General features: G+C 39.6%; 1 protein-coding gene across 1 annotated transcript; it reads right to left on the bottom strand.

Moving 5' to 3' along the window:
• Positions 1-1,610: 1,610 nt before the first annotated feature.
• nhlrc2 (NHL repeat containing 2) lies at positions 1,611-22,396 on the bottom strand. The gene is made up of 12 exons (XM_063483020.1): positions 22,218-22,396; positions 19,802-19,954; positions 16,227-16,276; positions 14,030-14,435; positions 13,279-13,400; positions 13,058-13,187; positions 10,606-10,699; positions 10,063-10,294; positions 7,298-7,420; positions 6,858-7,067; positions 6,405-6,618; positions 1,611-3,802 (listed from the first exon to the last, which is right to left on the bottom strand). The coding sequence occupies exons 1-12, from the start codon at positions 22,378-22,380 to the stop codon at positions 3,540-3,542; spliced, it is 2,160 nt and encodes a 719-aa protein (XP_063339090.1). The 5' UTR covers positions 22,381-22,396; the 3' UTR covers positions 1,611-3,539.
• Positions 22,397-22,555: the final 159 nt, after the last annotated feature.

Genomic DNA, 22,555 nt, shown 5'->3' with positions numbered 1-22,555 from the left:
GTTGGGACAGTAACTGCGTGTGTATATGTAAGCGTGTAAAACCTGCAGACAGTCAGATTAACAGTATTGTGTCTCTATCTGCCATTCTGCAATTCATCTCATGTAAACAATAACGTGGCGCACAGCGTGAAATGAAAAAAGGCACATACCTTTGATATTGCGTGATGAATTCCTCGTCCACGGGTAAACGCAAAAAAGGAGTTTTAAAAAATCTCCGTTTTCGGTGATTCGAAACGCCGTTTACGTGTGGACGAAACAGCTGCGTTTCCAAAAACCCCCTTGTAGGTGCGGACGTAGCGTGAAAGAGTTAGTAGTTTATTTTATTACTACCTGTAATTTATTGCAGATTACTTGTATTTGCTTAAATTTTTACTAAATGTTTGAGGTGTGAAATAAACCGCAATTGAGCAAAATATGAGTGTGTGTGGTTGGAGGATGTGTGTGCGCGCGTGCGTGCGTGCGCGAACATTTTTCTTGTAAACAAAGGGGGGCCCAGCAAAAAAAGTTTGGGAACCACTGCCTTAACTGAAGCAAGTGAGGCCTGTAGCTCTTTAGATGTTGTTCTGGGTTCTCTTGTGACCTGGATGAGTCGTCGATGCGCTCCACGAGTAGGTTCACCTCTGTTCCAGGTTTTCTCCATGTGTGGATAACGGCTCTCACTGTGGTTCACTGGAGTCCCAAAGTGTTAGAAATGGCTTCATAACCCTTTCCAGACAGATAGATGTCACCGAACTTGTTTCTCCGCTGTTGCTTTTTGAGATCTTTCAGCCTACTTCACTTAGTTTCTGTTTAATTCATGCTTTCACAAGGGAAGACAATTAGTTTTCACATACAGCCAGTTAGGTTTGGATAGCTTTTATTTCTTAAATAAATGAAATTATCATCTAAAAGCTGTGTTTTGTATTTACTCTGGTTATCTTTGTCTAATATTAAAATTCTAAAACGTGACAAATATGCAAAAAAAATAAAATAAGAAAGGGCAAATACTTTTTTTTCACAGCACTCAGGGTTCAAAGGTATCAAGATCGACTCCAAGCCCATATATTTTACTGCATTCAGTTACTGCAGCTGCATTTTTGTTGCATGCGAAAGCATTTACACAAAATTAAACTGAGCTTGAAACACTCCAATAATTCTTGTTCCAGGACTCTGAACATAGTTGCTGGGCTAGTTGGCAACCAGTAGCAGGCCTTACCGTTAATTGACTAGGAAATACACACAAAACTGTTTTTCTGTAACTTCATTGTAAACACAAGAGACTGCTTCTGTAAGCTGTCTGTTTATAACTATGTTAATGACCAAAACTGAGCTAAAGTTAAAAAAAAAGAGGGCTCTTTCTTTGTAACAGGAATGAGAAAAAATGAAAGATATTAACTAAGCGTCAAACAGGAGGTCTGCCGTATGAGGCCAGCTCAGAAATAAACTGGCATTTTTACATTTTTATGTAACGAGTGAGCTCATTAGTGATGCTTTTGATAGCATCTCACATAACAGAGCTCCAGCACTTCAGCTTATTAACGTATTGGTTGGAATTACGCAAAACAAACTGATTCTCAAATGCCGGGAAATGAAAAGAACGGCACACAAACCAGACTAGATAAAATAAGTTTTATTAGTTTTTCCTCACTGTGCTGCATATTAAAGTCCAACACGGAGAAGCCAAAGTATTAACAAGGTGCCCCTGAAGACAAAAGCATGCCAAAATGTGTCTGAGAAGTCAGAAATGAGGAAAAAAAAAATCAAGTGAGAGTTACAAAACAATATCAGGAGCTTAATGCCCACCGACAGCCACCCAAAGGTTATTAGTGCTCATTAAAAAGTGCCAGAGGGATAAGAGAGCTGAGAAAGTACAACAACTGCAGTTCACTGGAAATAAATAACTTGTGGGAGTTGAAAAAAAGAGAAAGGAAAAACAAAACAATATTGCTTCTAATACGGTTAAAGCGCCATGAATGTACACCATCCATACAATCCTTTCCAAGGCACTTGGGCTGAGTGAGCCAAACCAAATAACAGCAGGCTGACGAGCACAATTAGGTTATGAGACATGATGACAGCAACGATAATCAAAACGCTCTCACAACAACTCATAACTTAGTAAACCAATAAAGGCAAAATGACAAAACAACTTCCACATTATCATATCGCATTACACAACATGATAGAGCGGATCATTATTAGCATTCCTTTCATATAATGTTCCCTTTGTGGAGCTGAGATGAAGTGTATAAATGCTCGATGGAGAAAATTTAATGAGACTTTGGTTTCAGCGTGCGAGAGCAGGCGGCAGTCATGTCGGTGTCCACGGCTCACGAGAGGCCGCTTCCCCCTCCTCGAAAACAGGCACTTTACTCATTACTCAAAATAACAGGTGGTTCGGAATCAAAACAGCTTCTGGTGCGCTGTGAATAATCGCAATCGGAAAGCTTTCGGGCTACGAGAGACCAGTGTAAACGGCTTAAGAAGACTCAGTCTGCTGCGACACGTGTAAACAAATGCACGCGGGACGGGAGCTCGATCGGCGGGCACCTTTCCAAGCTGATGTGACCAAACCAACCCCGCGCTGATCTGCGGTAATACGACATTTAAAGGAGGAAAGTGAAAACGTTTATACCGCGGCGCTGCACAACTTTAACATTATAATGATAACGAGAAATGAGAGTCTCTGCATAGACACGTTCAATAAACCCCCAACTGCATAAAGACTTAAGCTTCACACATCTGTCCTCTCCTGCTAACTACCTCCTCTGCTGGGCTGAGATTAAATGAAAGATTGGAGATTTTTTATCCTAACCTAATAATCCCTATGAAAGCCTTACATAATTCAAATATCCTTTTTTTATGAAGACACTGGCTGGAACATTGAAAAGCTGATTCATATAACGTCTCCATTTAAAGAAATTCTACTTATTTTATTACTTATCGGCTAATAATAATAATAATATTCATAATAATAATCACTTCAAATCCTCCTTCCTCAATTAAAGTGAAAATATAAAGCTGAAGTTTTAGTTTTTACTTTGTTTTTAACACTTGAAAGAACTTTAGATTTCCCAGAAGATAAGAGAACGGATGAAAATCTCTTTATTTATCTGTCCATCAATCACACCAGCAGTGCTACGATAAATTAGATATTCATAGTTTCTCATTAAATAACTTTAATAAGTTTCCTTATTCTTTTAGTTTTGATAAACAACTTGGCAAAAAACCCCACACATTAGCAATGCAACCTGTCCTCATGAGAGCTCACTACATAAATATAATATATAGTATATCTACGGGTGTCTATCTGCACTCCTTTAATAGCCGTCGCACACAGTCGACAACATTACTGAGCTAATGTGTTATATGTGAAGAGACATCTGAGTATCTAAAAAAATCAAGTTCACTCAAATCGCCTTTTTTCATCACAGTGCCAGCTCTGTCAGAAACAATCATTCCTTCCTGCTTTCAGAAGTATGAGCAGGATTAAGCTGAGGTCTCAACGCAACACAAAGTGTGGACTCGAAGGCTATTTTAACTAAGACATGTAGGCGGCTTCAGAAGGCATGAGTCAACTCCACGATGACCTCTCCCTCTCCAGAACTGGCGGTTATTTGAAGAGGCTGGGAGAATGAAGCCGCTTTCATCATGCAGGCTTTACCTGCTTCCGTACAGTAGTACGCCCATACGGCCAACGTGAGGCTTGGACTGCCGTTTGATTCCTTCATAACGACTGGAAGTTTGGCTGAGATGCAGAGGGGCTGTGAGAGATCCTTAATGGAACCAGTAAGCACCTGATGGTCTAGCAGCCACTCGTTACCTTTAAAAAAACAAAACAGGAAGTGATGTCAAAGGACGTCCATCTTTTATGTACAGTGTACATGCCTTGCTGGTAAACTGGTAAATTCAGGCCAGGCATTAACCTCAATGTTACTTTGAGATGAAGCACCCAGTTAAGCATTGTTGCAGCACTCTGCACAGTCTCCCAGCAGCTTAGCGCACCCTACTACTGCTCAGGAAACTTCCCAGATACCAGTCTGATTGGTAGTTCTATCTAAACTCTGTAAGGATATGCTTCCAAAGTCTAGGACACTCTCAGAATTCCAGTATTGTGTCCAGAATTGGCCAGGCAAGGACTAATCTGGACTTTGCTTTGGGAAATATGAAGGAGGCCATAAATTTTGGACTTTTCATCATCAGCGTTTCTCTATCATGTCAAAAAGAAAAACAAGACTTTTTTATACTCGCATACAATCTTTTTCCGATATAAAGACATATTCAGGATTAAAAGTGTGGTTAAACTTCTGCATAGTGACAGACAGTGAAGTTTACTTGTCAGGCACACTGAATATCGTGGGCTGTCCACGATGAACCCACAGACAGATGCACTTCGAGAATGACTTAAAACTAAGCTCAATCCCCGGTTTGGTCACGTGTCCGCCTTAGTTCATCCATGTTTTGAAAGAACAGATGGCTTTGAATGAGAATGGCTGGCTGGCGTCTCGATTTATTGCTGAACGTAGCGCGGTGCAGCCAGAGTACTAGGGCTAACTCAAGCCTGCACAGTAAAACACAGTCCCTCTGAAATATTAGGCCAAACTCACATACCCTTACTAAATCAAATAAAGAGTGGTTGAAGACATTCATTTTCTGAAACACAGGGAATATTTTTAGACACAAGTACACATCTGAAGCGACACGACCACTGAAAGATAAATGAAAGTCGACAAGAAAGGACCTGAGAGTCAGCAGTGAGAAAATATCACGCCACAGAGACCACAGAACCCAAGCCAGCCGAGATTAATGAATGCCTAACGCTGGGTCCCAGGGAAGCCATTTCTAAAAAGCCACTAAAAAACAATTTAGATCTGGCGTGCACTTCTAACTTGATCCATTAAAATCCCTGCCTCTGCTCTGATCTGATCAGCATAAGTCTAGACTGGGTATAATGGGACAGCGGGGGATCACGTAACATAGCCTGGTAGCTAATTATGTGAACCAAGGCATGTCGTCTTATCGAAATGCTCTAAAAATAGCCTGCCGTTATCGAGGATTGCATGCTGCAGCGCTCAGGATGATGGAAACACTTTTGGTGCAAACGTAATGAACAGACCACAACTGTCACTAACATCACATCTATAAAAAAAAAAAAAAAATCACATATCAATTGATCCTATGGTCAACACTACAATCTGAGAGAATTAGACTAAACCTCTTTAGAATATAAAATCATAAATTAAGTCATCCACGCCTCGTACCTCCTCGCTGGTGGTTTAAAAGAGCTTCTGAGTTTAAGTATTTGTCTTTGTTTTAGCTGCGAACTATAAATTCCAGGTGTGGGCTGGCAGAGTGAGAATCTGCTTGTTGAACGGTGAAAACGATGTGCAGGCAGGTTAAGCATCCTTCACTTTTTGACAGATCAGAGACCAAAATAAAGTTTTGTAGGAGAGAATTAGAGGCTTCACTCCACAACGCGCTCAGAGAGGACGTTTATGCTGCAGCCCTGACGAACAGAGAAATAACTTGAGGAAAAGCATGCATTTTTTTTTTCCAAACAAGCTGTTATACAAAGCAGCTGCTGTAAGCTGCCTCCTCACTGTTCTGCCACCTAAATCCTTCCACTTCTGTTTCCCAGCAGATATTTGTGAAGTCTTTGCCAAACACTGCTGGGGTTTTAGAATTCAATTAACCTCTCACCTGAACGGAAAAAAAAGTCCAATCAAAGCTTAGACGCAGCAGATCTGTCAGTCCTCGGGTTTACACACATTACAGTGACATCTGTAGGCTGCTGCTTTAGTGCTTTTCTTCAGCCAACACGCAACAAAATAATTAACTTGCATTAGTTTGGCCCAGCAACACAATGGAAATACAGCATGTCTGACTAACTAGCTTAGAAATTACAGTAATAATAACAAAAAAAGCCTAATTTCTGTGTCACAGCATCATGTAATTTTACCAAATAACTAATACAGTCAATCAGCTTCGAGAGGTTTTTGCTTTAAAGTGAGCTGAAGGTTCTCAATCAAGTCACAGAAGAATTATTTATTTTTTATATGCAGTGGTTAGCACTTTTCCCGCACAGCAAGAAGCTTCCTGGTTCAAATCTCCAGTGATGCTGGGGCCTTTGGTGCTTGGAGTTTGCATGTTTTCCCGGCGCCGGCCTGCGTTTTTCCAGCTTTTTCCCACAGTCCAAAAACATTCTCTCAAAATCAAAAACTTTTCGTGCAAAACTTTGCTTAAAATTCCAAGTGTGTCCCTGTGAACATGTGCAGCTGTGTGGCAGAAGCTCATGGATGTAACATCAGTGACAGGATGAGGTGTCAATGATGGTCAAGACACCTTTCATGGGCATGAAGGCTAAACATACTCAGAACATTTACATGCATGACACTTCATGTAACAGTGACTGAACTTTGTCTCACCCTCTGCTGAGAGTGCCCAGCAGCTGGGCGCCTCTTCAGTGAGTTTGGTCCCTTCTGGAAGTGACAGTGTGACAGACATGATGACAGTCTGGCCCGCAGTCACCGCTACTGGCGGCATTTCTTTCCTGGCAGCTGATTTAGGCAGCGTGGGGGCTTTGGTCGGACCCGAGGGCTTTGTAGGTACCGAGTCTGTGCACTCGCGGGAGATGGGGAGCTGGATAAAAGAGAGATTTGGGTGTTTGGATTAAACAAAAGCAAGGAGAAAGCTACCCTAACTTACAATGTCCTGTCTTTGTCATCTTTAATACAATCTCTTCTAGCACAGAAGCTTTTAGGACAGATTAATTACACAAACGTGTACAAAATGTAAAGCACTTTCTCAAGGTTGGAACCACACTTTTCTCAAATACACACACGCACACACACACACACACACACAGGCAAAGCACTCACCAGCGAGACAGTCTTGGAGGCCAGGTCCAGCACTTTGACTTGGTGGTTGTTGGTATCGGCCACGTAAAGCAGTTTTCCGCCGTCTCCGACACAGATTCCTCCGGGTTCATTGAAGCAGGATTTGTTAAACTCTGGGCCCAGAGTATCTCCAGCATCTCCTGTTCCTGCTAATGTGCTACACTGCTTTGTTTTTGGATCCACCACCTTGATCTGAGGAGAATCACAGGCACACACAAAAAACAAACAAACAAGCAAGATGTTGGTTATCAAAAAAAAAGAAAAGAAAAAGTTCTCCATTTTTCCTTCATGGAATTAGGTCAAAAGGAGATTTAACCACTTTGGCATGAACTCAGTCACTTCAATGAACTCATTACAGAACATAAGTGTTAAATTTGAACAGTACAGCTTTAAAATGCAGCCTTGTGACAATCATCTGTTACCTTGTGGTTGTAGGAGTCGACTACATAGAGCGAGTTTTGTTCGGAAGCCCAGGCAACACCGAGAGGATGCTGGAGTTTGGCATCCACCCCTTTCCCGTCCACATCCCCAAAAGCAAAAAGGTTCTGTTTTGAAGAATACAAAACACTGATTAGAGAACAAAAACAACACATATATAACTGTGCTGGTGACCCCCATTTCTCAGAGAACATATTATCGACTAAAATTACAAAACACCCTTAACTGCATTGAAAACAAGACAGGAAACTGAAGAAAGCCGAAGCCTTTTCTATCTTATGAATGATGAATTTTATACATAAAAAGATTAAGACTGTGCGATAAATCATTTTAGTTTTTTGCGTGTGCCATGATTCATTTGAAACTAACATGACCAAACATGTAATCCCATCAACAACCAATTTGTAAGAGGCTGTGATAACATTTCGATAAAGTGGTTATAATTTTGTAATAGCTCTGTAAATAACAGCAACAGAAAAGCCACGATAACCACGATAACAATCTTCAAAGTCTCATGATTCTCCTGGCTCGCTGACTAAACAGCTACAGAGTGTTTACAACAACAAATCCTTGGAAATGTAAAATCCAGTAAGTGAAAGCCAATAGGTTTAAATCCACTCCAGTACTCATCTAACTGCACAAGTGTGAGCTTGAAACATCTCAGCAACCCAGACCAGACTTCAGCTGAAGAACGAGGTAAACAGAATTTGGTCGAGTTCAAAAAGGAGCTGGAGGACCTGGAGCATGCTCGTAGATGTTCTCAACTTTAAAGGGGTTGTGCACCATGAATTCACCTCCCAGACTTGAGAATTTGCAATGCAGACAACCTAGACTGAAATGCGACAAACGCAATCTTCAGTCACTGGCAACTAAACTAGCTAGATCCAGCTACATGCAGCTTCATCCTCTACCCCCTGAAAATGGAAATCAGCATTTTGTTGCATGTGGCAAGACGACAGTAATCAGAAGAATGGTTGCCAAGGATGCAGAATTATCCTCGAGTGTGAATAAAGTGCTTTAAATGCTCAACTATAGTAGAAAAGTGTTACATAAGAAACAGTCCATTTACTATCAAAGACATATGAAATTAGCCGCCGCATCAGAAGCAGTGCAAAAAAGATGCTGAATCTAAAATCAGATACGTTTTTTGATTTTCACAGATGGAAAATAAAAGTCTAGCTTTTATTTTTATTTTAGTTAACTAAAATGTTTTTTCATCTCTACTTTCAGTTTAGTTTTAGTTAACTGTAATAACCTTACACTGGACTGCTTTGGGAAATGTCAAGGTGGGCATATATTTTGGACTGTTAACGGTTTTTCACAAGTTTTACAGCTTTTTCTACTGATAAACACCCCTCCCATGGCCATTCATACTACACCAAAGTAATAAAATAATAGAAAAACAGTTAAATAACAGAATTGTTCCTGTTTTTCCACCATATACTGTAGAAATTGATGTATTTTTTCACAACAGATCCACAGTAAAAAACCAAACCAAAAAGAAAACAGGACATTTTCTGTTAATTAACAAAAACGTGCAGTTTTATAATTACAGGACAGTTTGAGTAATGGGCTACCAGAACTTTTCTGTAATTTTACACATTTATTCCTCACAATTTAAGAGTTGCACTGACAGATTTCTTTCACATACTACATCAGTATTTCTCTCTCATGTAAAAAAAACAACAACACTAATTTATGTCATACTGTCTGTTATCCTGATATCTCCAGGATTAAAGGTGCAGTTAAATCTCTGCACAGTGACTTACTTTTTATGTGTCCCACAGTGTAAAATGAATCTGACATCTCTGCTTTAGCTCAATTTGACAACTGATATTACTGTAAAAGTGCAAACATGAGAGGACGCCACCTCAGCTTCAATACTGTTGGGCTGTTCTAGATCAACTCCTTAAACATCTGTGGGCAGCTAATAGTTTCTCCTGGCTCTTCACCATGTTAAATAAACTGTATATGACTCTCTAGTTAATTACCTCCTGCTCTCATGGGGACTTACAAGCTTTAGATCTCTTGTGACTTTCCAAAAATACACCAGTGTGGCAAGACAAAGAAACTACAGCAGGGCATGAAGGGCATGAAGGTATGCACAAACATTGTTTTTCAGGCTTTCCTTTAGCAACAAACAAGAGGGTCTGTGTTTACTTGTTTCTCTTTAAAGGAAAAAAGAATCCATATTTTTATGCATACAAAAATAGCCCTAAACTCTGCGTGAGTGCCTAACAATGATTCATATTTGTGCAACATTTTTCTTCATAATTGTCCAAATGTTTTGTGCGGCTGGAAATGTGGCAGACTAATGTGCAGGTTTTACAATGTGTGTTTTCCGTTGATGTATGGTGACAGAGCCAAGTACAGGACACATCATCATTGAAAGTGCCGCACAAGGTTATTCCGCTCCTACAGTCTGCTTCGGAAATGGACTTTTAATTTGTCTCCACTAGTTCATCTGCGCGGGCTTTTTCTTTCTATAAGAAGTTCACCTTTTAGAGTAGCAATAAAAATGGACAATATGGCAAATAACAAGTTGATAAATTATGTGCACTATATCATGCTGGTCTGTGAAACTTCATTAAGAGATGCTGTAACTGTTTGTTTCAAACCACATGAGCATTATAACTGGAAATAAGGATACTTGAAAGGTATCTAGCAGAGGGAAGATGATGATGATGAATGGTAAATAAAGCTTTTTTACACTATTAATTCATTCTTCCCCCATTTACTGTACACCCACCAGTGGGTCTCTCTCTCCTCCGACCAGCAACTTGACGGCTCCATCCTTCAGCGCCAGCGTTCGGATGGTGCTGCTTTCGCTATCGGCCACATACATGCAGCTCCAGGGCTCCTCTGGGGCTAAAGCCAGGCCTGAAGGCTGGGCAAAGCCTGCCTTGTGAGGGTAGGCGTTGTTCCGGTTCTCTTCGTTGCCGCTGCCCGCCCATCGCACGCAAATCCCTGCCTTGGACTCACTGTTCAAATGACAAGACAATGATTAAATACTAGAATGCACTTCTTGATGCACAGAGTTCCAAAAAGGAGAAAATCTGCTTGTTTTTTTGTTTTTTGAAATAAAAACAAGACTGAGATTTTATCCCGTTTATTTGCGGTAATTAAAAAAAGATTATTACATAACGTGACCTCCTGTGAAACTGCCGACCACAGAAGACACACAAGAAGAGGAATCCATTTTCACAGTTTTAAAAGCAGCATTACAACCATGTCATTATATTATCAGAATATGTTTCGAAGTGGCCATGGCAGTCATGTACTGGTCTCTCACCTTCCTTTGGGCAGTTTTCCATCAGCTAGGAACAAAGCCCAGATCTGGTGAGTCCCTGCCATGGCTATCCACAGCACGTTGTCTTCATCGCCGCCTACACATGAAAATAAAACGCAAAAAAACCCACAGGATAAATATGGGAGCAGGAACTGGTGTCATTGCTCTTGGCCATCTACCAGTCAGCCTCAGTATCATTCAACAACTATTGTGATATTTGTCCTTCGTTGTTGAGCTATGTTCTTGAGGTGTGTTTGGGACTAAAGTCTGCTCAAGCACAAGGACAAAATGTGTTTTTTTCAAAGTAAAAGTAAGAAATAGATTTTTTTTCAGGCAGCAAAATTATTTTTGCAAACTCCCCCTCTCCCGATCTGCTGATTGCTCAGCGTCAGAACTGAGTCAAAATATGGAGCCGTGCAGGTTTAAGACACACAGCAGCCTCTCTGACAAAGGCCATATGCATTCAGCAGATACAATACTGTCACTGTGATGAACGCACAAGCCTTACAGATGTGCATGATCTCTGTTGTATTTTTAATGCGGGGCAAAGTTCAGCCTTTCTTGATCAAAACGGGTGGACTGTCAGGGATATATACTTGACTCAAAGCCAGTGTAGCACTTTATAGTTCAAAAGGTGTGGGATCCTCTTGATTTGGTTGAATAATTTATTCATCCACATCTTGAATAAATCATGAATATGCGGATGTGTGTTTGGACGTTCTCTCAGAAGACAATGTCAGGTTACATCCATACTAATAGAGTTTTGTTTTAAAACACTCACTGTCTAAACCATACGGGCGATGTTTAAGGAGAGATTTAGTCAGAACAGGCAGAACCTGAAAACGTCTTTGCTTTCTGACTGGGTCAATGAAGCCAAAATATTAAACTCACACATTTACTATGATTTCATCTTTTGAATATGCCTTTCCCATGTAATTGATAATGCTCTTGGTATCACTCTGGGTTGATGCATTTGCTTTTCCCTGAGTCCCAATCTGTTTTCTGCTGCCATGAACACCTTCTGTGTGTTGCTTTGAGTAACAGTTCCCCATCTTTCTAGGTCCAAGCAAAGAAATCTTTGTTTTATTTTTGCTTCCTTCATAGTATTTTCTTCGAGCACCCAGCCCTCCACTTCCTGTTTACCATGGTAAATGCATACCCTTCCCAGGGATGTTAGCACAGACAGAGAGTACTTCCAAAATTGAGCCATTTGGTACTTACAGAAATGCCGAATGCCTCATTTTTATGGAAATTATTTTAATATTAAAAGACTGCTTTAAATTTTAAATGTATTAGTCAGGGTGTACTGAAGTTAAAGGTTCTGAAACCAGCTTAAAACCAGCTGGCTGTGGCGTAAATCAACCTGAGGCAAAATATTAACTGCGGTAGCCCTGAAATCTTCTATGCTTAACACTTTAAATTAAGAAGATTTGTATAAATCACACAAACACTTACCTCTACATTATGAATCGTTGAGAACTGCGCTTGCCAGAGGCAAAATAAACACCTCTGTCCAGACATACAGTTTCATCCTTTGTTTCTTTTACTTAAGGACACAATTTATGGGGACAGTTTCCTTCAAATGCAACCGCTAGATCTTACAAGAGGTGTTTAATGTTCAAGAAAAAAATAATTAATTAAATCAGTCCGCTGGTAACAAAGCATTTAATTTGTCACATTTTTAAATCACAAGGACAGCAAATACAACAATAACTAACAATGACTTGTATTTTGCTCCTAGGGTGAAGAAAAATAGATAATCAATGCGGAATAAAAAGTGTATATGAGAGTCTGAGCTGACTGACTATAAATCTAAATTCCACATTAATGAAGCTTCATGACAACAAGATATTCACCAAGTTCACCAAAAAGAGTTTAAAAGAAAAAGATTCCCACTTGATTTAAAAATAAAAGCATTGGATGAAATATAATAAGCCATTAATAATAAAGTGTATAAATAAATGCTCAAGAGAAAATAATTAAAAGGCAGGGATAAGGAGGAATTGAGTTTTAAGGAGAAATAGAAGTTTTATATTACATTGTTAAAAGTATAAAAGAATGTGTTAGCTAGTGTATTTGTGCCCTGAATACTTTAAAATAATTGATTTTGCCCTCAAATGACTCAGTGATTCTTAAATGAGGGCTTGGCAGTTATCTTACCTTGTGTTGCAACGTCTCTTTAAATAACTTAATTAGCACACTTCATTTCTGAGAATGCCCGAACAATTTGTGTGATTCATTCTTGAACACCCATTCTGCTCAGGAATACAACATTTTAAAGGACTGCGGTTAAACTGTTACCAAATTGATTTGACTTTTTTTTTTTAATCTCTTTTTCTAAAAAAAAAACAAGAAAAAAAACTGATCAGGTCTTTTCCCTTTAATTAGAAAGCTTGTTTTGAAGGTGAATCTTCTAAGGCTCATACAAGACAGAAAGGCAATTAAAGTTACTCACTGGCAGTGCCAAGCGTCACATCCCAAGGAGAGCTGATTGGCTGCTGTGGTCCCATGGCCCCGCCCTCTTTGTCTGTCCCTTGAGTACCTACTCCAGCCAGAGTGCTGACTTTTCCCTCTAACAGGTCGATCTACAAACAGATGCAGACACAGATGGTCGAGCATAAATATCAACAAAGACATGAAGAAAATTTTTTTTTTAAATAAAATTATTAAGACAACCTTTCGAATCAAGTGGTTTTCCGTGTCAGCCACGTATACAGTGTCCCCTTTAATGGCCACACCCTGAGGGGAGTTAAAGGAAGCTTCAGACATGTCGCCATCTTTTCTCCCGCTTTCAGGCCCTGTGACAAAAGGAAAAACCCAGCACTGATTAAAGCTTTCGATCACTTAAAGCCCCAAATATTTCTTTTTCATATTAAAATTCAGAGATGTCAATATTAAATTTTTTAAAAAATGAATCAGAGTGGAATAATTATTTTTATTCATGACTATTTGTATGACAATTATTGCTATTTAGTCTCACCAAAGAAGTACGTTTCTTCTTTGGTGAGACTAAATAGGAGAAAACTTCAGAATCACGTCACGCTCTGCAGCTCGGCAAACCTTTCTTATGCGTGCACAGAGCTGATGTCAACAACACAAAAATAAAACCAATCCTCAATTTTCTCTCCTCATTTGTCCACTCTAGGTCAGTGCCAGTTCCCAGCATGTACAAGTCCCTGCTGCTGCCAACCTCTCTGCTGGTCTGGGGACATCAGGCTAACTGCCATGTGGCTCCTCTGAGGGTTGTTGAGACAGTTGCGTAATGTTAAAATGTCATCATTGGCTAAATATTGCTGTTGAACTTTTACAGATCTCACTTATTACAACACAACAGTTTTTGTATTTAATTGACATTTAAATTGGAGCTCGTTACATCATGCCCATTTGTTGTTGTTTTTTTTAAATGCATTGGTGTGAAGTCTCTTACCTCCTATGACATGTAGCAGGTCTCCAGTAGAAGACACCACCAGTATTCTGTGATGTCCTGTGTCTGCTATGACAAGCCTTTTAGTACTTTTGTCTATAGCCACCTTTCCAGGAAAAGAAAGGATGCTGGGTGGCAGGGCGTCTTTGTACAGCTTGATTCCCACTGTGTGAGCCTTGAGCACACCACGCTCCCCATAATAACGCAGAGCGCAGTCAGTGAAAAGCATCAGCCTGTCACGGTGGCCCTCACCCACCAGGGAGAAAAGCAAGTTGCCACGTGGTCCGAGTAGGACCAGCGTGGGCCAGCAGGAGATCTCCAGTTCATGCCAGAGACTCGCCTCGCTGTCGTTTACCACGGGGTGGCAGATGTCGTAGCGGAGCACAGCGCTTCGGATGTTGTCCAGGACCTTTGAGAACATGTGCAGAAATGGTGATGAGTTCAAGCGTTGTCCTTCAATAAGGCTCCACCTGAGTTTATCAAAAAGTTAAGAAACTTTTCCAAGTTTTTAGAAAAGTCTGCATGTAGCAAAAATGGATTTCATCTGCATTTGTAGTTAAGCAGGGTAGACCAACATAAAGATCTATTCAAGAAAAGCACATCATTTCAAAGATTAGAAAAGTGGGAAAATCTGCAAGAGACATTTCAAAAACATCAGGCACATCCAGTGCAGCAATTTGGAATGTCCTGAAAGAGAAGGAAACCACCGAAGTACTGACCAACAGGCATTTAAACAGGCATCCAAGGAAAACAGGGGCAACTGATGACAGAGACAAATGGTGAGAACAGTAAAGAAAAAACAAAACAAATAAAAGTCCATAACATTATGAACAACCGCCAAAGAAAAGTGGCAGAGATCAACAATATAGAGGTCTTACTGCAAAACACAAACTGCTTATTAGTTGTAAAAAAAAATAAATTGGAAAGCCATAATGAAACTGGCAAAAAAGTGCAGAGAAGAGTCAGTTTGAGACAGTTTGGGACCAAAGGCTTATGGACTTACGAAACAGCAATTTCAACTGTGAAAGTGCTCGAAAGTATGAAGAAAAATGGCATCTGTTCATGATCCTAAACATAAAAGCTCATCTGTGAAGCATGGTTGAGGTTGTTTCATGCCTTGGGTTTACATGGCCGCTAATGGAACAAGCTAACACATTTTTATTGAGATTCTAGTCATAATCATGACGGTAGTAACAAAGTAAATGCAGACATCTACAGAAACACTTTGTCTGCTGACATACAAAGAAATGCATCCATACATTTGGCCACATCATCAACGGGAGATTATTTAGGGTTTTGGAGTCAAAAATCCAGATTTTAATCCAAATAAATATACATTTTACCTCCTGAAGAGAAGACTGAAGAAGCAAAACCTCTCAGACCAATAAAGAAACAAGAAATATGATGCAGTTGCATATTGATGCATATTGATGCAGTTATTGCAAACATGGGATGCAGTAATAAAATATTAAATACTTTTGGCTTTAAGTTACTTGCAAAGATTGCAATACTTTAACTTGCTTGAAAAACTGGGAGGTTTAATACAATGATACCATTATACCATTACCAACTTATTACCGTGATATTACCCACTTATTTTAAGACTATAACAGGGTACAGAGCCCATCTATGTAGCGCAAATTACATTTATACAGTTTTTCTGCATCAGAATGCTACAAATGACTCTCCACTAGCTTGGATATCATTGTAAACCATATAATATCCAGATATTTTGTTGTTTTAATTTGTAAAACTTTGCCTGCCTGTTTGTTTTTGATAAAAAAAAAAAAAGTAGGGTAAGTACTATGCATATCAAGCATAATTTATTTCCTCACAGTTGGAGAGTACAGATTATTCTCCTGCCAAGCTGGCAAAAGGTTTCATAAAAAAAACAAAAGGGAGCCGATAGCAGAATATTAACAGGAATATCTGAAGAACAGCGTTTCTGGTCCTGGACTGATAAAGAAAGTAAGTTCTTGCAATTTGTATATGCTGCCAAAATCTTATTCTCCTGTTTGTATACAGGTATAAAACTTCAAATTAACACCCTGGCTCCTACAGCCCTCTTTTTACTTGGAGAAAGGCGAGTAATTTAAACAAAGTAAAAATTCATCGGTATACATGTAGATACTTTTGAAGATACTTTTTAAAGAAAAAAAGCAAAAGTTTCCCTAAAAGTTTCCAAAAACCCAAAACATACCTTTTCATTGGGGAATTTGGCAGAGTGCACACCAACAATAACCAATCCATCTGAAAAAGAGATTAAACAGCAAACAGTGAGGGTTTAGGCAGAAAGGTGTTGCATAAGACACACATGTCACAAACATACATGCAAAGATGCACTAAGCACAAAGACTTTTCCACTGTAAAATTTAAGAGACCTTCTTTGTAAACCAACCAACCCTCAAGCATAACACACTGCAGGTTTAAGTGAGGTTTCTGGAAAAGCCGTTTCTCAGTAATCATCAAAGATAAGTAAACACTATGCTTATTATACAGCTAAAGACAGAAAGTAGTTATAATTTGTGACTTTGTACAAGGGCTGGAGACTTTCAAATGTTATGCAACTGAATTGCCTAGAACTATGAATGTAACAGGCTGGTGATGTTATTTTTAACACATGCTTTTGTGACACTGAAACTCTCCAAAGAGTCCACAGATAGCAGATATCTTGATTAGTTTCCTTCCTTCCTTACAATCATTGTAAAACTCTCTATCGAAACAGTCACTTTTGTACTTCTGTCATTCCTTAAATCAAAAACTCGACAATAAGCTGGGTAAACAGAGCCCGAGCGGAGCGGCAGAAATGTCAAAGCTACCTTGTTGCTCTGAGAATGCTTTATTCACAGGGAATCGAGCGTGATCACAGATTTTAAAAAATAAAAAAAGATTTCTAAGTAATAACAAGTTTGATTTTGTGCAGTTTTAAACATTCCCATCTACTATTTACAATTTGATTGCATGCAACTGTACATAGAGCAAAACAACTTTCTAAATGGAAAAAAAAGACTTGTTTTCATTGATAGAGTTACACAAGAAACACAGCAACTTTCAGTGACAAGGCACTTTCAAAACACCGACGCGTTAATACACACTATTTATTTAAAAAGGCATGAATCCCATATTTAATTTCATTATAAGGCACTGATTTGAGGGAACTAAAAGGTACAGCAAGTTTTCTGATATCTTGTTCCAGATATATGGAGCATAAAACCCTATGTGGCTTTTTCAGTTTAGATTTTAACTCCAGGGACAGCCCTGAGCTGTTCAGCGCTTTAATAACCAGTACATACAGTTGCATTAGTTCAAATTTTTTGACACACACACACACACACAAAAAAATGCATTTCATAAATGAACGCCACCAGAAGTGAAAACCGCACAGTTCCAAACGCTCAAACTCGACACGGTCTGCAGCGGATTTCATCACCCGCAGCCTCTGCCAAGCAGCGTAGCACCGGCACAGATTGCAGTGACGATGGGTGGGTCGGGGTGGACTGTGGAGTGACTGGACAGGGTGGCTCCCACACCTCAGTGACCACAGCAGCAAACAGAATGTACCCATAGCGGTGCCAGAGATAAGGCAAGTACGATAATGTGTGGTGGCACTGCAGTCTGCGTGTATGTGTGTCTTTTATGTAATGTTCAACTCACAAATGAATTTCAAGTGGCACATCTTCCTCAGATGATAAAACATTTGAATGTAAATAAATGTAATGCCTGTTTATCATCATACAAGTTTGATTATGTTTTCAGTGATATCTTTCATGCACTTTCTCACGAGGTCCATGAATCTATTATTTATTGTATGCTGCACTTTGTCTGCACTCCCCTGCAGTTTGTACCTATAACAAGAAAAAAAGAGCTAATTTAATCCTTTTTAAGACCTCTCAAGACCTACAGATAGCCTGTTTGAAGGGTCATTAGAATGCCAGAGATTATGCTTTACATGGAGTTGCTATATATAACTGTTCTCATACATTACTGCAGCCTTGAACATTTCTAGATATTACTTCAGACCTGCATGTGAGAATGTAAAAATCAAAAGCAGGCCATCAGTCATGGTTTTAATGCATTTGGGAATTGTGAACGCATAAGTACAAAACAGTAAACTACAGAGGGGCAGATGTATGCTGTACCTATGCTTACTTACACTGAGTCTTGAAAGTATTTTTAGCTACTCTCGCTTCACAGCTGAGATAACGGTCTACATGCCTAAGGAAAAGAAGCAGTTTCCCTGCTCCAACGAATATGGCCCTGAGATGCTGCTCCACAACACATGACCACAGGACCAATTTAAATCGTGTGCCTCCAGTGAGGCCCAGTGCAGCTGAAGTGTGACTTTAAGAATACACTATAAAGTCCTGCAGTGCTTTACTTTATCTTCCACCCATTCAACAGTAACCAAATAACGACCAAATTCTATACTTTAAACTGTCCTATAGCAAGTCAAAGCTAATGGTATAAGCATTTTTTTAACCATATTGTTTTTACACACTAAAGACAATGAAACTGAATTATCCTGTATGATATTGAGCACCATGTGATCTGCCAGTGCCCAATAGGCAACTCACTGCAATGAAAAAAAATTCAGTTTCTCCAGCATCTATGAGATAATGCTAAGATATTATACTGTAAGTGACAACATCCATCAATGAAGTCAATGAAGTCTGTTATGAAAACACACCCAGGTCATCACCTGCTTACACCTTTGCCTTTGGGGGAAGAGACACCGCACCATCAAAACCTGCATAAACAGACTAAAAAGCAGCTTCTTCCCCGAGGCTGTGGCATCCATTAGATGTCACAGCCATTAGACAATATTCTTATTGTTGATAAATCTCAACCCTAAACCAGTGTAAGTTTTCTAATCTGAGCTTAATAATAAGATACTGCAAACTCTGAATACACATAACTGAGTCAGTGGACTTCATACACTAGGGCAGTGGTTAGCACTGTTGCCTGACAGGGTGTTTCCTGGCTTTAGCCCAATACCAAGTTGGATGAATGACCCTAAGCTGGATAAGCAGTTAAGAAAATAAATGGATGGATGGATGAGTGAATTATTGACCCACACAGGGCATATCATTAATAGACCTTCCCATAATTATTTACAAAAAAAAAAGATGTTTAATAATGTTTGGCAACAGGCCCCGACAAAAGCACAATCTTTTCTTGTTTGACAACAGTGCTAAAAACCAGCCCCAAATATTTTTGATTTAAATCCTCACTGGGTATGACAGAGCTTGTGGTTGAGTGCCACTGGAGGGAACCACTCATTGTTGCTTTCAGTCTTGTAGTGACGTTTATCATTTAGTTTCAATCTGCCATCGCCTGTCACAGATACAAGCCATTTCACTCACAGACATGATGTTCTTGATAAGGCAGGTTAGGGTTGAAATTCACACGAACTATCTGAGTTTAGCCTGTTGACTTTTTTTTAGCAATGTTGTGAAATAACTTTACTTGGGAACGTCATGCACAAGAACGCACGTCAGACATATTTTCTATCAAACAGGCAAAAGACAAACATATGAATGGGGAAAGATTGATAAAACATGGTTTTCCAGGATGGCAGATGGATGGATGGAAAAAAAATAAATAAATATCAAGCAAAGCATTATGCAGCATTACGTTATATTTAATCTGGACAGCAGGGAAAGCGATGAGCAGGATTTTCAAACAATACACAGTTTTTCTACTTTAGGATTTTCCTTGAGCTGATTAAATTAGCTGTATGGAAACTACCTCGTAGTTAGTAGAGTATGTACAGACCTTTTACAGAGTGTCTCTTCTCTAGTTGATGCAGGTCAGGAAGGATGTGGATGCAGTTGATGCAGCAGTAAGTGAAGAAATCCAGCAGCACCACTTTACCAGCCAGCTCCTTGTTTAAAGAGAGAGGCCCCTCCGTGTTCAGCCACTCTAAGCCTGGAGCAAATCACAGAGTGGAAAATGATGTTGTCATCTTTTTAATTATGTTTAGTCACGGTGTAGGCAAATGCTTTACGTTACCATCCTAGAAGGGCTATGGATATAGTAACAAAACACCTAAAAGGCATATCTGTCTTGGGCCTGACACAGCGTTTGTGTCACATGGGAGAAAAAGTTGGATAGTTTGATGGATCAAAGCAGTGACTTGAAAGCTCTCGTGGCCCAAGTGTTATGTTAAATACCATAAAAAGGTTTTTTGTTGTAGATTTAGATCAGCTTGTTTCACACTTCTTTCATGTGCACTCTAAATTGTGCCTGATAGCATTTGTCACGTTTAACTCGCACACATTTGATAAGTTTACTGTCACACTTTACAGCATGGTGAGTATCAAAATCCAGTACAGAGTGAAAGAATAATACCCCCACCTAAATTTTCCATTGATAATCTTCTCAAGACTAAACCCTTCTTAACCTTTCAAAGAAATGTATGAAAGAGGAAGAACAAAACAAATCACATAGATTCATAATCATATCAGCCAATGGGGTACCTATGTAAAGATGTGTGCTTTTTTTAGTGATGAATCTAGTTGCTCTTTCAGTGTTTAGCCCCAAAGGGTTTTTTTGGCTACACAAATCTCCACTTCATCCCCATTTTTAGATCTCTTAAGTGCACTTACACACAGTGTTTTGCAAACAGCCGCATGACACCTTGTTCTTGTTGATGAGATAACTCTTTAGAACTCCAACAGTATGTTTGAATCGTTGCTGCAGAATGAATTTGGGACCGATCATATGCCTCGCTGTTGGTATGCTGCAGCAGATAAGAATCTACCCCCCCCCCCCCCCCCCCCCCCCCCAAAAAAAACCTCACATGCATAAAAGATTAGCACAGTACGGAGCAGCTTAAAGGCTCCCTTTCTTCTTTATCTCTGACTGTGCAGAAGAAAGTCCAATTAGATAAATTTAGAACAAATTCTGAATTAAGAAAAAAAGAAAGAAGAAGAAGCACGGGTTGTGGGGACCTTGTTATGTTCACATTGAGCCCTGTGTGACTCTAGCATTTGATGTTCTAACAGTAGATCACCACCTACTGGTGTGGTGAAATATTGTCAATATGCTGCATCCCTCAGCAGCAGACCTAAGTTTCCCACAACTAAACTTTAATTACATTACCAATTAATTGGGGGGCAATATATACAATATTTAATTAAACGTATTTGTTTTATTTTTTGTTTGATTGTTTTTATATTCTTATGCATATAAAAGACAAGTGGATGCTGATCTGACTATTAAAATCAAGGAACCCTGCATGTTCAGTGGCTAACAACTTATGCCCAACAACTTATCCACTTATGTAAACTAGGGCTAATCAGATTGCAGAACATTGACTCAATATGTGAGATGGTGGTAAAGCTCAAATAGATTTTTAGTTTTCTGATATTCAAGTACAGAAAAGATCAGATGCACTCCATCTTGTGGATCTAGAGAAAGCATATGACAGGGTGCCAACACAGGAACTATGGTGCCACACGAGAAAGTCAAGAGTGACAGAGAAGTTTGTGAGGGTGGCGCAGGGTACGTCCAAGAACAGTGTGCAGCAGTTGAGAGAGATAGGTTAAAGTTTCATCAGGGATTGGCTCAGATCCCCTTCTTATTTACACTAGTGATGGATAGGTTAACAGGTGAGGTCAGACATGGACTACGATACTTGCAGACGACACTGTAATCTGTAAGGTGTCGAGATGGTGAAGGTGGATGAGTTTAAATACTTTGGGCCAACCATCCAAAGCAGCGGACAGTGCACAAGAGTGGTAAAGAAGGCAGGGTGGAGTGGGTGGAGACGAGTGACTCGGGTGATTTGTGACAGAAGAATAATAGCAAGAATGAAAAGGAAGCTTTACAAGATATTAGTGAGCCCTACTGTGATGTACTGCATTGACAAATAGACATATTTTACATATTATTAAATTACATGAATGCCTGTAATTTTTTCTTCCTCTTCCGGAGTAGATAAGGTAGCGAGCTAATTAATTGACAGACTATGAATAACTTGTGTTTAAGGGTTACAAGGCGTGTGGTACTGTAACGTTAGCTTTTAAAAGGAAAGAGAGCTCTTCCTAAATAGACTGTGATTGTCCAGCATTCTTAATGTATATATGAATGAACATATCGAGTCCTGTAGTGACGAGCAGAGTTGGCAAACTCTATGTCAAACTGCTACGAAAGAGAGGCGACGTGTTTAAGCTAAAGCTGGTCTAACCTGTCTGGAAATCGGGTATCTTCAGGTCCTCTCTCTCGTCTAACTTTTTAAGATACTGTTGAACGAGATCTTCTTTTTCTTGCTGTGTTGTAGCGTCATCTAGGGCGTTATCCAGCTGACTTTGGACAGGAAACAGTGTAGAGACGCTGCACCGGGACGCCATGTTTCCAGCAACAACAACCAGCTAGCTCGGTAAAGCAGCGAGGAGATTCATACCGCGGATTTCGACACAATAGCAAAAAATGTTATCGTCTATAAGGGCTCTAAAAGAGTTTCAGTTTCATTCATCCTAATTAAATACCCTCTAAAATATACTTTTTATTTTTTTCAGCCTTCAA

Source organism: Pelmatolapia mariae, linkage group LG8, assembly GCF_036321145.2.
Source record: "Pelmatolapia mariae isolate MD_Pm_ZW linkage group LG8, Pm_UMD_F_2, whole genome shotgun sequence".
NCBI classification, from domain to species: domain Eukaryota; kingdom Metazoa; phylum Chordata; class Actinopteri; order Cichliformes; family Cichlidae; genus Pelmatolapia; species Pelmatolapia mariae.
Note: the sequence above shows the minus strand (reverse complement) of the source record. Positions and strands in the feature narration are given on the sequence as shown.

What these genes read in the sequence shown, in the direction of transcription:
- nhlrc2 (XM_063483020.1), bottom strand. Translation starts at nt 22,380, where the DNA reads ATGGCGTCCCGGTGCAGCGTCTCTACACTGTTTCCTGTCCAAAGTCAG. An exon ending in TGTGACGCTTGGCACTGCCA is followed by an intron (nt 10,700 to 13,057) that starts GTGAGTAACTTT and finishes TTTCATGTGTAG; the next exon opens with GCGGCGATGAAGACAACGTG. An exon ending in TCGACTCCTACAACCACAAG is followed by an intron (nt 7,068 to 7,297) that starts GTAACAGATGAT and finishes GATTCTCCTCAG; the next exon opens with ATCAAGGTGGTGGATCCAAA.